Genomic DNA, 15,451 nt, shown 5'->3' on the forward strand with positions numbered 1-15,451 from the left:
GCATTCTGCTGATGTGGCCACCAAGCCATTTCTGCCATCTAGTGATAAATGGTAATGTTACAACTTAAAACCACAGTTGAAACATCCTCTTATAGGCACTCATATACTGTGACTTTTAAAAAATATTAAGCCTATTCAGGTATGATTCTTCCCCAGGCGTCATGGAAAATATATATTCCAAGTTGAACCGTTTTATGGAGTGGTTTGCTTGAAAAAAAAAAAAAAAAACGATGTTTTTGTTTTTAATATTATTCGACAGCGTGGTCGGTCTTGTTTTGCTTTGATGCCGAGACGAATCGATGAGTCAACCGCGCGGAGGTGGGCGGAGCCCAGCGAGTCGGCGGGAATTAGCCCAGTTTCGCGGTTACCATGGGAACACCTCTCGCAGCTTCGTCGGAAAGCCGCCCGTGGTCACAAAGGTCGCCGGAGCCCGCGTCGGCGTGCATCCGAAAAGTCAAACATGGATGCACGCGCATGAAAACGAGCAGCAAACCGCGAGGCGGATGCGCGTGAATCCCGCGAGCTCTCGCGCCATCTGCCGCTCATAACCCGCAGAGCGGCCGGCCGACCGGAAGTGGCCCTTGCTCGCTTTTGTTGTGAAATCCGCGCGAGCGGAAGCGTTGCGCCAACTCGCGCGTTTGGGAGACAAATATGCTCCCTTTATCCATCAAGGACGACGAGTACAAGCCGGCCAAGTTCAATTTGGTGCTCAAGCTGTCGGGATGGATCAGGTGAGCGGGCCAAACAAAGGACGGGCGACGGCGAGCCCGGGAAGCCGGCTGACACTTTGCCGCTCGCTCGTGGGAACGTGCCTGTTTGCAGGTCCATTTTGGCCGACAGAACGTCGCGGAATTTGTTTTTCTTCTTGTGCTTGAACCTTTCCTTCGCCTTCGTGGAGCTCAGCTACGGCATCTGGAGCAACAGGTAACCCGAACGCCAACGAAGCGAACGCTAAGCTAGCCCGCGTTTAGCATCCGGCTAATCACTGCCACGTATATGTCGCCAGTACGCGCGCGTGCTCAATAACAAGGACGTGACGTCAGAGGCGGAAGTGGGCTAGCTCCGAACGCGGCGTTCGCAAAGAATTCCCATTCGGTTCGCAGAGGAAAGCAATCGCAATGTATTGAATCGCAATTGTCCAGCTCCTTTATTTTCTCCTTCTGCCCTAAAGTAGAAGTCCAGTCGAAAACGCTCCGATCCACGGGGTGTCAAACGTACGGCCCGCGGACAGGCACTGGAAGGGTTTAGTTTAGAAACTGGTGGAAGCAAGAGGCAAGACGGCCGCCCCGGCTCAATTGCGCCTTTCCATTCATGCTTGCCACAAATTGCGGCGAACGGCGGAGGTCCCCAACCGCCTGTCCGCAGCCCGGAACCCGTCCGTGGGTCCGCTGTCTTGGGGCCGCGTGGGCCACACCCCAAATGGTGATTTTTGGAACCGATCTTTTAATGGTTGATTAATTTTTTCTTTGTTTTTCTGGAGATTAGTAGTGAGGAAGGATGGCGCGGTGCGGCTTCGGGTCAAAGCATCTACATTCTTTCAAGCGTTTTTCAAAAGGTTCCTCATCTCCATTCCCAACGCGGTGCTCGTCAGGAGTGCCATTACAGTTTGTAGATCACGCTAGTCCTGCGATTTTGGTGCAGACCGTGGTTTAGCTCTTCAGCTATTTGCCGTACGTTAGCGTACGCAAAGGTTTCGAGTCCGCCTAATGACCTTCGTGTATTGAAAGCGTGGGCGTTCGTAAATGGCGCAGTCGTACCGTCCGCAGTAAAAATCTCAAGCGTTGACTCAGTGCTACGGAGTTGGAGGGGCCCCGTCCCCCTTTTAGCTCGGCGGAGCGCGTGGTATTTTGTGGCCGCCTTGCGCTTTTTGTCCTTCTCCAAGCAGCGCTCCGCGTTGTGGCCTCCTCCAGTCTAGGTCTGATCTCGGACTCCTTCCACATGTTCTTCGACTGCACGGCGCTGCTGGCGGGCCTGGCGGCCTCCGTGGTCTCCAGGTGGCGCTCTAACGACAGCTTCTCTTACGGGTGAGTCCCGCCGTGTGGCCGAGCGCTCCGCCAGGCGGTTAACGGCACGCACGCCGCAGGTACGTCCGGGCCGAGGTCATCGGCGGCTTCGTCAACGGGCTCTTCCTCATCTTCACCGCCTTCTTCATCTTCTCCGAAGGAGTGGAGGTAACTGGCCTGGATTCCGCGTCCGTTTCGCTCTCGCGGAAAAATAAAATGACGTAGGGGACCGTTTAAGACATTTGCGAGCCTTCCGATGACTTCGTTGAGCGGCTTAGCCCGTCTCCAGTCGCACAATGCTCTTGCTATGCATCGCGGGACTTGTAGTTGGCAGAAGGCTCGAATCTAACAACTAAATGCTGCGGGAATGCTGCAAGGAAGCCTTTGACTTCATGCGGGGCGTAACTTTATATCTGTATATTACCGAAATCTGCGGCATTCAATAGGGCTTCCGTCGTTGTCACATGTAATGCATTTTTGTATGAAACAGACTGCATTTTTAGTATATGTGGCGGGCGGAAAATGCCCCCCGGGCCGTAGTTTGGACACCACGGTGCAAGACGCGCACGTAACACCTGCGCGTGTAATGCAGAGGGCGCTGGAGCCCCCCGACGTCCACCACGAGCGTCTCCTGCCCGTGTCGGTGGCCGGCCTGCTGGTCAACCTGGTGGGCATCTTCGTCTTCCAGCACGGCGGACACGGACACTCGCACGGAGACCAAGGTAACGCGCGGCGGCAAACCCAAACGGGAAAACACTTGAAAAAAACTAAATGCTATTTGGGTAAACAAGACTCATTCGATGCCAAAGACGTATTTTGTCGCCTTGACATTCAATTCCAGGTACTTTTAATATATATATATATATATATAATTTTTTTTTTTTTTTGCTAAAAATGGCCATTACTAAACCAATTCACAAGACATTGATTGCTTGAGGAGGAGTAAGTACTAACACAGTTGATTACAAAATTAAATGATTAGGTAATGAAGTCGTTGATGACTTTTTTTTTTTTTGCAAAAAATTGATTCGTTTTGGTACTATGATACAATGAAAGAATGGCAACGAATGCGTCCTTTTGGGTTTGACAGCTCGAAAATGACCTTTGTTTTGCTCTGTGGCGACCGGAGTGCTTTGAAATGCACCACAGAAGCCACGCCATCAAGCGGTGGCCGATGAAAGCCGATGCCCCCCCCCCCCCCCCCCCCCCAAAAAAAAAAAAAAAAAAGTCATCTCTTGTCCGGGCCAGGTCACGGACACAGCCACTCGCTGTTTAACGGTGCAGCGGGGCACGGCCACTCCCACCGCGGCGCCCAGCACGGCCATTCTCACGGGGGCCACGCCCACCAGCAGCACGAAGGCCACACCCACCACCACGGCCACAGCCACCACGATCACGAAGGTGAGATACGCTAGCGTCGAGCGCGGCGGGAAAAGACGCGGCCACCCGAGTGTCTTGTGTCGACAGACGAGCGGCGCCCGGGCTCCAGCAAGCAGATCCTCCAAGGTGAGCCGGTTCCGGCGCTCTCCGCCGCCGCCCCTTTTTGACCGCGCGGCTCCTCAGGCGTGCTGCTGCACATCATGGCCGACACCCTGGGCAGCGTGGGCGTCATCGTGTCGGCCCTACTCATGCAGAACTACGACCTGATGATCGCCGACCCCGTCTGCTCCATGCTCATCGCCGTCCTCATCGGAGTCAGGTGGGTCGGCCCCCGAGACGTTGCAGACAAAAATTCTTGACGGGTACCTAAGAAGAAAAAGCAACATCGATGCCAACCACGTTTTAAGGCCTTTATGCGGGTTGCGAGTTAGTCCGAAAGGGGGAAAAAAAAGTGCATCCTGGAATCAAACGCCGTATTTGGCGCCGTTTTCGAGTGCCACTTCTCATGCGGGCGGTCAATTGCTGGCCACGCAGAGACCGGCGCGCGGCCGCACGCGTTCTTGCAGTGCGGGAGGACAGAAGCCGACCCCGCGCAGCTCGATTCAAACTCGGGTCCCTGAAGTGCTAACCGCTGTTCCGGCGAGCCGCCTCATAACCAGAACCTTATCTGCCGGCTACACCTCCAGTAAAAGACGCAAAAGAAGAAAAAGCAATTGAAAGTTCCACAAAAGTTGACAGCGTTTGTGCTGAAATCCCGAAAGGAAAGCCGATACGCGGATCCTCACCTAAACTTTTTGAGCGTTTGATGGGGGCCCGCGCGTCGCTCGGGCGTGCCCGTCCGGCGAGGCGTCACGTGACCCGGGCCCCCGTCCCTGACCCCAGCGTGGTCCCGTTGCTGCGGGACTCCGTCGGCATCCTGATGCAGAGGACGCCGCCGGCCCTGGAGGCCGCTCTCCCCGAGTGCTACCAGCGGGTAGGCGCCGCCGTCTTTGCGGGCGCCCGCTCGCCATCTTTGGCAGTGAGACGTGCGCCCCGTCCCGCTTTCAGGTGCAGCAGCTGCAAGGCGTTTACAACGTGCAGCAGCCCCACTTCTGGACCTTGTGCACCGACGTGTACGTGGGGACCCTGAAAGTGGTGGTGGCCCCCGACGCCGACGCTCGCTGGATACTCAGTCAGACGCACAACATCTTCACGCAGGTGCGGACGTTTTCGGAGCACCTCAAATCTTGTGGGCATCCACGCAATAGAAAAAAAAAAACCACTTTTTGATGCGCCCATTCCTCCTGATTTTTTTTTTTTTTGATTGGTGCCGCACACAGGCGGGCGTTCGGCAGCTGTATGTTCAAATCGACATGGCCGCCATGTAGATGCTCCTCCCCCGCCGAACTCCGGGACCAAAAGCAGCCTGCGGCGGCGCCCCCCCCCGTTCTCCGGGTCGCGGGCGGACTCGTCGGACCCCGCGGAGCCACCCCGTCCCCTTCGGCGCTTGCGACGGGGAGTTTGTGGGAAAGTGCCTTTGCTGTCATCTTGGACCCGCCCCCTGACACAATGCTGCCAGTTTATTGGACCATAGACTCTGAGTGTGTGTGTGTGCGCATGCGCGTGCCAAACCATGTGACCAGTCTCAACAGTAATAAAAGATTGTTGGAGGTTAATATTGAAGGATTTTTTTCATGGGCGCCGTCACCACGGATTACAAGAAACAGGAAGCGTGTGCGGACCGTCTCAAGTGGGGTGGATGTCGGAATGTGCCAGACCCGTCGGCAGCGGAGGAGGACGACGCGGTTTTGAAGAAAAATGTCAGCGTATTTATTGAGGAAATGGGGCCAGGGCTTCACGGCCATCGCCGTCAACAGAGGGGGCGGAGCTGCGTCAAGGCGTCGTCTCGCGCGTGGAGACGCAGCATGTCCGCCTCCAGGGGGTGGAGCCTGCCCACCACCACCAGCGAATGGAGCGGCGCGCCCAGGTCGCACGAGCTCATCTGCGCCAGGGTGGCCGTGCGGATCTCCTGGTCGGCGGCGCCCAGCCTGGCCACGCCCACGCACAAGGCGTCCTCCGTCAGACCTGCGGCGGGGCACGCGTCAAGCGACGGACGCCGAGGGAGGCGGCGGGCGCTGCTCACCCGGCTCCTGGCCGTCGGCCCGCCTCCGCCTGACGATTTCCAGCAGCTGGGAGGCCGCCTGCGCCACGCTCATGAAGCGCGGCGGCTCGTAGATCTTCCTGCCTCTGAAATGACGCCGCCCGTCAGCCTGCCGTCAGGCGGCGTGGGCGCCCGCCTCGCTTACCTCATCAAGTTCTCCACCGACTGCTCTTTCATTTTGATGTCTGTAAGAAATCAAATCAAAACGTCAAACGCCCCCATGCCAAAAGCGTTCCGGGCCACAAGACCGGCGCGCCAGCCATCGCCGGGGCGTTAACGACGATGGCCGGCGCTAATGCTGACCTCCCGCGGGCTGGCGGCACGGCTCGGCACTCTTACCCAGCAGGCAAAGCGTGTGCAGGCCGGCCGCTCGGTTCTGCAGGATTTTGTCGTAGAAGCTTTCGGGTTTCCACGACTCGGTCCAGAACACCACTGACACGGTCTCGCCGAAGTTGTACAGCTGACGGACGCGCACGTGCAACGTGAGCGCACGACGAGCGTTTCCCCATTGGCCCCGACCACAAATAGGTTTTGTTTTTGGGCGAGTCGCTTTTCAGCGGCGGGCGACGCACCTGCAAGCCGCAGCAGCCCACGGCGTTCATGACGGACGCGTTGTGGACCACCTGGTACGGGATCCCGGCGCGCACCGCCCTCAGGACCAGGTCGCTATGAGTGGTGGCCCTGCCCGGCGGACGAGAAAAACACGCCGGTCAGAGGACGGGCCGAACGGCCGGAGCGGGAGCTCGCGTCTCCCACCCGAAGGGGTCGCCCACCACCAGGAAGGCCACGTCCGTCTCCTTGGCGTCCTCCAGGATCCGCTCAGCTTCCTGCTCCACCAGGTCGCGGTCGGCCAGCGTCACCTCCTTGCCGTAAAACTCCTCCTGAAGTCACAAAGTGCCGTTAGAAAAACGGAAAACTTCGGACCGCGCAATGTGTTATGGATTTGAATTCCCGTTCCTGCGCTCAAAGTCCACTCCGCAACTTAGGGTAAGGTTGAGACTTTGGGGTCGAGCAAGGTCTCCGGATTTTGGCGACGATTCCGGTGCAAGTTAAAGCAAGGAGCAAGAGTACGGCTCGCAAGTCATCGGAACGCGCTCGTGGTCTGTTGCGATTCAATTGCGAATGCCAAAACCCTCGCATTCAGGGGTCCGTTTCCCGTCATGCCGCGGGGTATGCTCAATCGGGGGAAATGCCGCTTGGAAAAAGACGCGGACGGGTAGGCGTCGGTCCGTTCGCGCCTTCTTCGGACGCGAGAGCGAAAAGCGACCCGCAAGAAGCGAAAAGCGGGTCGCGAAAGGCAACTGACCAAAGCCTCCTTGCCCACGGTCAGCACGGACGTGTAGGCCTCCAGGTAGACGCGCGAGCATTTGCGGACCGCGCGCAAACCTTTGACCGTGATGTCGGAGGCGTCTCCGAGACCCAGGCCCACCAGGTACAACATATCGGCCGCGCGCCTGGCCCCGATCGTCTTCCTCGGACAGCTGCGCGGATATGCTGACGACCGGCCGAAAAATGGAGCCGACTTGCCGCCGGGAGACGCGAAGCTAGCGGCGGCCACCTTACGTTGCCACCTAACGCGCCCGGAATTGGGCGATTTCCTCGGGCTGTTGCGTGTTTTGCTTTTTCTCCCTCGACCGAAAGAAATCAAATGAAAGCAAAGTGAGTATTGCTGAAGATACTCGCTTCTTTGAGAATGGCGAAAGATTTGTGTGCGTCACCTTGTCAAATCGTCTTAAGCGAAATGAAAGTGAAGTGATATGAAGTTGCAAGCGTGGCCTGTTTCAGTCGCGATTCCCAATACTGATGACATCCATTGCAAAGTCTACGTGAATCATTCGTTGCCCCCCCCCCCCCCCCCCCCTTTCCGCGGCAACACAAAATGGCCGCCCCTAGCTTCAGCCGCGAGTCCGTTGTTTTATCGGCTCGCCGTGTTGAAGAATAGTTCCTACTTGATTTGCGTTTGCTGTGAAGCGTTCTCGATCACGACACTTTTGCTGCCTTTACGACCAACTCCCGTCTCGTTCAAAACGTGTCATGCGGAGAAGCGAATGAAGTACTGTAGTAACTTGCTCAATTTCAACTGCTTTTCACAAGATTCACTTCGCTCAGTCGCCAACGTCGCATTTGTTTACTTTCAGTGTTTTGTACTGAGACGATGCATCATTTTATTGAACGGCAACAACAGATTGTTGCGGTGAGGGTGGGGCTGGGTGGGTTGACATGTTTGCAGATGTTTGTTTTGGTTATTTTTGCGACTTATTTCAAATGTATGTTGGCGCCATAGTTGCATTTTCTTTTTATTTTGGGGGGGAATGTATTTAGTTTTTTTTTTTAGTGCGCGGCAATCTTACAGTATTCAGACTATTTGCAGGTTTGCCCAGGCCCGGTTTTGGCACTTGATGGCAAAAGCCAAAAAAAATTCGGGTGGCTGTAGATTCCCTCCAAGTGTCAAAGGTCAATGTGTAATGGCCTCGCCGCGTCCTCAAGCTAAACGCACTCGGGGGAGCGTGCAGAGACCAACGGAACCCGATTGCTGACCCGCACTGGTTCCGTGCACTCTTGGCAAAGGAACGGGGATGACCCAAACGGACTGAGGGCGAGGGCAAAATGCCACGCTGCTGGAAAGGACAGCTCGAAGATTTGAAAACGTGTTTCGCAACTTCGTCGCCGAAAGGCCGACGCGTCAAAGCCTCCATGTCAACGTATTGAGAAAAATGGACCTTGGACGCCTACGTCCGTCAACGGCAGTGAATGAGCTCAAACGGGATGAGAAGAATTCTCCCAAATGAGAAGCAAATGTTGTGCCGCCGCGGTCGCCGTGGCAACGGCCCTCAAAGCTGCCAGCCTTTGAATGGTGGTCAGTGGTGAGAAAACTTCCCCATCCCCTTGTTTGGCCTTTCTCTGTGCCCCTCCCCTCCCGCCCCATGTGACATGCCAGCGGGGCACTTGAGATGCGGAGCGCTCGAAGCCGAATTCAAGACTTTGCTCGCATTTGTTCGTTCTCATTTAAAACATGAAAGTGGGGGCACTGGTACGGAATCCCGGAGTTGCCAACACAAGCTCATTCTCTGTTCTTTCTCTATTTCCGTCACCCCCCCCTCCACACACATGCACACACGGCACCGACAAAGGGGGTCCATGAAGGGGGCCCGTGGAGGCGCCAAGCATCCTAATGAGCACGCCTGAATGTAAAGAGGACCCTTGGGAGGCCTCCCCCCAACCCCCCCTCGCCCGAGCAGCGCTCAGCCCGGAGCGAACCGGAGCAGACGTCCCTGTTTAGTAAAACATAGACTAGTGCAATTCCCCAAAATGAAGGCCATTACTACGGGCGCGTCCCGTAAACGGTAACCCAAACTGATCTATCGGCCACACGAGGCCGGTGGCGACGTGTACATTTTTAAACGGGCTCTCTTCTCCCTTAGAACAATGACATCTGTCAGCGGGCGGCGCCCGTCGCGGCCCGCGTTAGCGCTATGTATTATTTTCAATAAAAGAAGTGATCGGACTGAACCGACGTCCGAGCCCACCCTTGTTCAGGGTGAAGATCATGGAGAAAATCGTGTCAAGGTTAGGATGTCTCCAGCTGACGGGTGGCGGGTATGCAGCAGACTCTGCTGAGCAGAGTGCGCCGGTTAGAGGCAGAAAGGAGTTCCATCGAGCGTGTTTATTGAGTCCGCCGGCTAGAGAGGGCAGACAGAAGTTCCATCGAACGTGTTTGTTAATTGCGCGACCCCGCACGCAGCAATGCATCTTCTTTCGGGTCAAGTGAGAAATCCGGAGCGGGGGTGGCGCTTTTGCGCGAACTTGTCCGCCGGTCGCCATGGTGACGCTCAGCTACGCGGACCCGGGAGAGAGGCCTTTGTTGGCCGTGAAGGGAAGGCCTTCCCCGAGCCCGCCCCGCCGCATGTTCGGGAGCAAACGGAGCGTGCGAACGGAGCGCGCGGGTTTGCTGGCGTGGCCAACTCATCGCTCGGAGCCCAGCCGGGCCTGCAATTTCGGACGTCGAAAAGGCGTCCGAACGGACGTCCTTTCATTCGGTCTTCCAAAGTCCTACTGTGGACGTTGGGGAGCGGGAAATCAAAGCCGTAGAATTTGTGGTCGTTGAGGCACCCCCCGGCCCCGGCCCCGGCCCCCTCAACTTTCTCCTCCTCCTCCAGAAGCACTGGGCGCCCCCGCCGCCGGCCGTTTTCTCTCGGCGGCGCCAAGGCAAAAGGGGATCAGGACTTTCTCCGGTGGGAGCGAAGCCACAGCCGGCGGGGCTCGGTCCTCGGGCGGCCGGGCAGTCTGAAAAGAGAGGATAGGAGCGGCGTCCGGCCCGACCAGCCATGAGGCGCTGAGGGAAGCTCGGGCTATGGGCGACGCCGCCCGCTCGGACCTGATCGCCAGGCACTACAACTACACGGGCAAGCTGCGGCAGCGCGATGGCGAGGCGGCAGGCCTGAGGGCCGACTCGGCCGTCTTCCTGGCCGCGTGCGTCCTGATTGTGCTGGAGAACGCGCTGGTCCTGGCCACCATCTGGCGCACCAAGAGGTTCCACAGGCCCATGTTCTACTTCGTGGGCAACCTGGCGCTGTCTGACCTGTTGGCGGGCGTGGCGTACGCTGCCAACATCCTGCTGTCGGGCGCCAACACGTACCGGCTGACGCCCACGCAGTGGTTCCTGCGCGAGGGCTCGGTGTTCGTGGCGCTGGCGGCCTCCGTCTTCAGTCTGCTGGCCATCGCGGCCGAGCGCCACCTGACCATGGCGCGGATGAAGGTGGCGTCCGGGGCCTCGGGGGCAGCGGCCGGCCGCCGCGTCCCGCCGCTGCTCGGCGCCCTGTGGGCGGTGGCGGCGCTGCTGGGCGCGCTGCCGCTGCTGGGCTGGAACTGCGTGGGCCGCCTGGAGCACTGCTCCACCGTGCTGCCGCTCTACCACAAGACCTACATCCTCTTCTGCACCAGCGTCTTCAGCGTCATCCTCATGGCCATCGTGGCGCTCTACGCGCGCATCTACGCGCTGGTGCGCGCGCGCGGGCCCGCCGTGGCCGACGAGCGCTCCATGGCGCTCCTTCGCACCGTGGTGCTGGTGCTGGGCTGCTTCATCGCCTGCTGGGCGCCGCTCTTCGTGCTGCTGCTGCTCGACGCCGCCTGCCGCGCGCACGGGTGCGCCGTGCTCTACCGCGCCGAGTGGTTCCTGGCCCTGGCCGTGCTCAACTCGGCCACCAACCCGCTTATCTACACGCTGACCAGCGGGGAGATGCGCCGCGCCTTCCTGCGCACGCTGCTCTGCGGCCGCCCGGACGCCGAGCGGGACAGGGACCGGCGCCGGGGCCCCCCGTCTTCCCCCTGAACAGGCGTAGTCCCCAGCGACGCGTAAAGCCGTTTGCCATTGTAACCCGGTTGACGCGTAATAAAAACAATTAGGAAAAGCGCTGGCTTTTTCTTTGATGTTTATTTGAAACGGCGGTCAGGGGGCCCGGTGTGGACTGGTACGATGCCAACCAGGGCTAGCTGGATTTTGCCTTTCCTTTCCCGCGGCGTCGCGTCGCGCGAGATGCGAGGTCCGGACACGAGCAACGCGCGCGAACCACGCGCAAGTGACCTTCTAGCCTGCGCGCGAGACGGAACTGGCTTCTGTAAGTATCTGCTGCCCCCTAGCGCTCCTGCGACGAACTGACGGAAGTTGACGGTCTGTCCTCGGCTCTCGTTCTTCCCGGACGCAGCGGCGGGCCGCCACGAATGCAAGAGAATCTCTTGACGCAAGATGCGAAGCGGCTTCTGCGGACAAAGTCAAAGGCGTGGCCCGTGACGTCATTTTGCAAGGTCGGAAAGAGCTTGAACTCGCTCCTCGCGTTCCTCGTCTGGTTCGCGTGCGCACGCGCTCCGGTGGGCCCACGGGAGTTGTAGTGCTCGTGCGGCGCGCGCGGCGCGTGCGGCGGCCGCCTCGCGCCGCGCCGACTGCATCTCCCGGCATCCCGCGCGCGCGCCTTTTCTTTCTTCCTCTCCGCGTCCTGCCCGGGCGCTCGCCTCCCCTCCCCTCCCCTCCCCGCCCTCCTCTCCGGTTCGCCCGCCAGCCGGATGACGAGCAGCCGCCTCGGCGGCCCGAAGCGAACTGAATCGCCAACAAGGCGTCGGCGTTGGCCGAGCCGAGATTCTCCGAGCCGAGATTCTCCCGTCGGTTTTGAAACCAAGCCAAGCCAAGCGATCCCGGCCGCGTTGTCCCGCCCCGCTCGCGCGCGAGGTTCCGCCGACGGCTGCTAGCTGGAGTTAGCGGAGAGGAAGTACTGATGGTTGTGGAGCCCCCGCCCGCCGGTGCTGACGGGGAGCCCTCGCCCGTGACGTCACGCAGCAGCTGACGTGCGTGGAGGGCGCGGAACGATCCGCTCGGGAATCGCCGCGTCGTGAGTATAATCGCGCGCCGCGAGCAAGCGATCACGTGACACGCACTTCCGTAACGCCAATCATTCCATATTGCTTGTCCGTCGCAATGGAAGGCAAATTGAGCTCCATCAACGTATAGTTGCTTGTATTCCCCCCCCCCAAAATAATAAATAAAAAAAAGTGTCAACGTTGACGTCAATGTTTTTGTCACGTTTCAAGGAAGGTCGCAAAGGTCCCCAACTGTGTTTCAGCAGTCCGGCCGGCGGGCAGCGCCATGGAGCGCTCGGGCAGCATCCAGCTGGACGTGCCGGACTTCAGCAATTCAGTGCTGTCCCACCTGAACCAGCTGCGGGCGCAAGGGCGCCTGTGCGACATCGTGGTCCACGTGGAGGGCCAGAGCTTCCGGGCGCACAAGGTGGTGCTGGCGGCCAGCTCGCCCTACTTCCGCGACCACATGTCCCTGAGCCAGATGAGCACCGTGTCGCTGACGGTGATCCGCAACGCCGGCGTCTTCGAGCAGCTCCTGGGCTTCTGCTACACGGGGCGCCTGCGCCTGCAGCTGTGCGACATCGTCAGCTACCTGACGGCCGCCAGCTTCCTGCAGATGCAGGAGGTCATCGACCGCTGCACGCGCATCCTGGAGGGCATCCACCTCAAGATCAGCCTGGCCGAGCCGGGGGATGCCCCCGCGCCGCCGCGCCACCTGGAGCTGCCCGCCCGGGCCGAGGGGCGCCGCCGGCCCGGCCGCTGCCACGCCCAGCCCGAGCGCCGCCCCGACGTCAAGGCGGAGCGGGCCGAGCGCCGCATCGGGGCCGACGACGAGGCGGAGGCCGGCACGCCGCGCCCGGAGGCCGAGCCGACGGGCGGCGACCTCGGCGAAGCCGACGGGTGAGCGGCGCCGTCGCCCGCGCGCTGCGGCCTCTCCCGCTTCTTCACGCGCGCGTGTATGCGGACGCCTCAGGTTGAGTCCCTCGGGCGGCGTCCCGGTCATCCCCGACGGTCGACGGGCCGAGAGCCGGTCCCCCAGCAGAAGCGAAGACCTGCCGCCCGCCCGCTCCCAGGTCACGTGACGCCGCAGCGCCGCGCCTCAGATATCCGCTCGGTTGCCCGTCTCCGGTCAGGATGGCGGCGGAGAGAAACCGGGGAGAAAATACTCCTCCCGGGCAGCACGTTTCCCGGCAAATAAGCCAGGGCGCAGCTATGTGGTGTGCCGGCCAAGATTTGCGCTCTTACCTCAAGTGCCGCCGAGCTTCCGTGCCTACGCCCCCTCCGATAACATGGGGCAGATACGGGCGGGCTTGGCTCGACCCGTAATTTCCCAGCAAAAGCAAAAAAAAAAAAAAAAAAAAAACAATCGAAGGGCATGTCTTAGGGTTCTGACCGAGGCCACGTTTGTGTGGGTGCCAGGGTGAGGAGGCGGCGACGGCGGCGTGTGAGGACCACGCCGGGGACCCGGCGGGCGAGCGCTGGTTCCGCTACAACCCGCGTCTGACCTGCATCTACTGCTGCAAGTCCTTCAACCAGAAGGGAAGTCTGGACCGCCACATGCGCCTGCACATGGGCATCACGCCTTTCGCGTGCCGCCTGTGCGGCAAGAAGTACACACGCAAGGACCAGCTGGAGTACCACATCCGCAAGCACACGGGCAACAAGCCCTTTACCTGCCGCCTTTGCGCCAAGAGCTTCCCCTTCCAGGCCATCCTCAACCAACATCTGCGCAAGAACCACCCAGGGCAGCAGGCCCAGAGCGCCTCGCCCGAGACCACGACCGCTTCCCTCGGCGCCAGGGGCGCCTCCCCGGGCCGAGAGGAGCCCGAGGGCATCGGCGGGGCGCCCCGCGCCGAGGGCCCCCACGCGTCCGTCTCCACCACGGGGCCCGACTGACGGCGAGCCGGGCCCCGCGCCGCGAGGGGCCCGGCTGGGTCGCGGGGCGCGAGTGATGCCGCCTCGCCGACCGTTGGCGCCGCCTCCTTCCGGACCCCTCGAACCGCCGCCGTCGAGTTCGGGTCTCAACGGTCCGGAGCTAAGCCCGGTGCGCGTACGCCGACGGACTCGGCTACCTCTCGTCACCGCCGGGGGCGCTTTCCTCGTCGCGTGAGGGCAAAGCCCTTTTCTTTCGCCGGCCCCGACCGGTTCCCGCTCTTGCTAACGCCCAAGCGGGCTCGCCAGCCGATGCCTCAAGGCGAGCGAGGCGCCAATTCCGACGGACGCAAGCTCGAAAATCGCTAGCTACGCGGCAGCTAACGGCTGGCCTTGTGCGCACGGGGCCGACGGATCCGATTCACCTCACGTCCCCGCCATCAAAGCGAAACCGGCCGACCGTAAAATTCGGCGCCAAAGAGACTTTTGTGAGAGGAGAACTTGGAACTTTTTATTCTGCCTCATTTTGACCCCTGGCTCGGAACGGATCGTAGCGTCTGGCCTACGTCCGTCAGTCAAATTGTCAAATTCTTCCGCCGACCAAGGTCGGCCTGACGGGTGACGGCTTATGGCGGGCGGGCCCACGGGACCCGCGCTCGTAGCGTGGCTCAAAAGCCGACCGACCTCACTTGTACAAAACCGCAGCACCTCAACCTGATTAGCTCAGCCTCGCCAGGCCCGCCTCCTCCCGACACCTTACCTCACACGTCCCCGTGCAAGCCCGCCCGCCCGCCCTTTTGAGTCCGCTCCTGAGCTGGATCTTTGACTCCGCCTCCCGGCGCTCGTTCAGCTTTTTCTTGTTTATCGGATGCTTTTCATTTCGATTGACAGATCTGCCAAGGACATTTGAACAAACGGGAAGTGAAACGGGGCGGGGCCAAAGAGCAGTTGTCGTACCTTTACTGCAAGAAATAAAAGAAATTTGACTGAAGAGGCCATTGCGGATTTGGTTTGAACTCGGGCTCAGCAGAAGAAGAGGGCGTCCTGTCGCGCGGGAAGGGCCGACAGGCCCGCAGCGCCCTGACGTCCATTTTGACGCCACACGCCGCCGTCCCTCAACGTGCAAGCCGCACAGCCGCGTGAGAAATCCGGCTTTGGACCTCCCGGACCCGGATTCCCCGTCCTTGCGCGCGGCGACAAGCAAAGGGCTTGGAGCTGGTGACGCAAGCTCACGTCGTCGGCCCGGCAAAAGTCAGCACGACGATGAACGGGGCGGCCCTTTTTCTTCTTACCTGAGCATTGGACACCGGCTTGTGTCCAGGTGTCCATCACATTGACCTCTAAACCCGGAGGGACCAACTGTCCCGTTAGTACCCTTTGTCCGTCCGTCGCCAAAGACGGTTTGAAAGCCCGACCTTCGTTTTGAACAATACTTTCAAACCTTAACTGGAGTTCCAAAATTTACTTTGCAATCAGACCCTACCTTGAAAGATTAAACCTGCTTTAAAACCCCAATCCCAAACCCTAAACCTAATTTGGAAGTTTGAATTCCTAACCGTGGTTAACAGCGCATTAAGGAAAAACTTTTTTTTAAGTCAATTCAACCTCGGCGATACTTTGTTTTACTAGTTGTGTATGTGAGAGATAAAATCGAGACAGATGATGAAACCGTCTTTTGCATGTAGTTGCAGGGCAGGCGCTTGTAAAC

General features: G+C 59.6%; 4 protein-coding genes across 8 annotated transcripts; 3 read left to right on the forward strand and 1 right to left on the reverse strand.

Moving 5' to 3' along the window:
• The first annotated feature begins 535 nt into the window (after positions 1-535).
• slc30a7 (solute carrier family 30 member 7) lies at positions 536-5,038 on the forward strand. Its single transcript, XM_088426070.1, has 11 exons — positions 536-731; positions 823-924; positions 1,911-2,024; positions 2,084-2,171; positions 2,596-2,725; positions 3,252-3,404; positions 3,471-3,509; positions 3,567-3,702; positions 4,266-4,356; positions 4,431-4,580; positions 4,703-5,038. Exons 1-11 carry the CDS (start codon positions 652-654, stop codon positions 4,748-4,750), a joined length of 1,131 nt encoding a protein of 376 aa, XP_088282196.1. The 5' UTR covers positions 536-651; the 3' UTR covers positions 4,751-5,038.
• Positions 4,923-7,038, reverse strand: dph5 (diphthamide biosynthesis 5). The gene is made up of 7 exons (XM_088426071.1): positions 6,830-7,038; positions 6,280-6,404; positions 6,096-6,204; positions 5,863-5,983; positions 5,669-5,708; positions 5,506-5,609; positions 4,923-5,447 (listed from the first exon to the last, which is right to left on the reverse strand). The coding sequence occupies exons 1-7, from the start codon at positions 6,962-6,964 to the stop codon at positions 5,233-5,235; spliced, it is 849 nt and encodes a 282-aa protein (XP_088282197.1). The 5' UTR covers positions 6,965-7,038; the 3' UTR covers positions 4,923-5,232.
• Positions 7,039-9,207: 2,169 nt separating this feature from the next.
• Positions 9,208-10,931, forward strand: s1pr1 (sphingosine-1-phosphate receptor 1). The gene has a single exon (XM_088426221.1). The coding sequence runs from the start codon at positions 9,875-9,877 to the stop codon at positions 10,850-10,852; it is 978 nt and encodes a 325-aa protein (XP_088282347.1). The 5' UTR covers positions 9,208-9,874; the 3' UTR covers positions 10,853-10,931.
• A 66-nt stretch (positions 10,932-10,997) lies between these two features.
• zbtb37 (zinc finger and BTB domain containing 37) lies at positions 10,998-14,734 on the forward strand. 5 transcript variants are annotated; one of them, XM_088426220.1, is made up of 6 exons: positions 10,998-11,138; positions 11,226-11,903; positions 12,103-12,298; positions 12,404-12,771; positions 12,845-12,944; positions 13,291-14,734. In XM_088426220.1, the coding sequence occupies exons 3-6, from the start codon at positions 12,158-12,160 to the stop codon at positions 13,765-13,767; spliced, it is 1,086 nt and encodes a 361-aa protein (XP_088282346.1). In that variant the 5' UTR covers positions 10,998-11,138; positions 11,226-11,903; positions 12,103-12,157; the 3' UTR covers positions 13,768-14,734. The 5 variants fall into 5 exon arrangements, with proteins under 5 accessions (XP_088282346.1, XP_088282341.1, XP_088282343.1 ...); XM_088426215.1 differs by having other exon boundaries at positions 12,103-12,771; XM_088426217.1 differs by having other exon boundaries at positions 12,135-12,771.
• The last annotated feature ends 717 nt before the right edge of the window (positions 14,735-15,451 follow it).

The sequence above is a fragment of the Hippichthys cyanospilos genome, chromosome 10 (assembly GCF_059441005.1).
Source record: "Hippichthys cyanospilos isolate Australia breed blue-spotted pipefish chromosome 10, RoL_Hcya_1.0, whole genome shotgun sequence".
NCBI lineage: Eukaryota > Metazoa > Chordata > Actinopteri > Syngnathiformes > Syngnathidae > Hippichthys > Hippichthys cyanospilos.

What these genes read in the sequence shown, in the direction of transcription:
- slc30a7 (XM_088426070.1), top strand. Translation starts at nt 652, where the DNA reads ATGCTCCCTTTATCCATCAAGGACGACGAGTACAAGCCGGCCAAGTTC. An exon ending in ACACTCGCACGGAGACCAAG is followed by an intron (nt 2,726 to 3,251) that starts GTAACGCGCGGC and finishes TGTCCGGGCCAG; the next exon opens with GTCACGGACACAGCCACTCG. An exon ending in CGCACAACATCTTCACGCAG is followed by an intron (nt 4,581 to 4,702) that starts GTGCGGACGTTT and finishes TGCCGCACACAG; the next exon opens with GCGGGCGTTCGGCAGCTGTA.
- dph5 (XM_088426071.1), bottom strand. Translation starts at nt 6,964, where the DNA reads ATGTTGTACCTGGTGGGCCTGGGTCTCGGAGACGCCTCCGACATCACG. An exon ending in CCGTGGGCAAGGAGGCTTTG is followed by an intron (nt 6,405 to 6,829) that starts GTCAGTTGCCTT and finishes TTGTGACTTCAG; the next exon opens with GAGGAGTTTTACGGCAAGGA. An exon ending in GTGGTGGGCGACCCCTTCGG is followed by an intron (nt 6,205 to 6,279) that starts GTGGGAGACGCG and finishes TCCGCCGGGCAG; the next exon opens with GGCCACCACTCATAGCGACC.
- s1pr1 (XM_088426221.1), top strand. Translation starts at nt 9,875, where the DNA reads ATGGGCGACGCCGCCCGCTCGGACCTGATCGCCAGGCACTACAACTAC.
- zbtb37 (XM_088426215.1), top strand. Translation starts at nt 12,158, where the DNA reads ATGGAGCGCTCGGGCAGCATCCAGCTGGACGTGCCGGACTTCAGCAAT. An exon ending in GACCTCGGCGAAGCCGACGG is followed by an intron (nt 12,772 to 12,844) that starts GTGAGCGGCGCC and finishes CGGACGCCTCAG; the next exon opens with GTTGAGTCCCTCGGGCGGCG. An exon ending in TGCCGCCCGCCCGCTCCCAG is followed by an intron (nt 12,945 to 13,290) that starts GTCACGTGACGC and finishes TGTGGGTGCCAG; the next exon opens with GGTGAGGAGGCGGCGACGGC.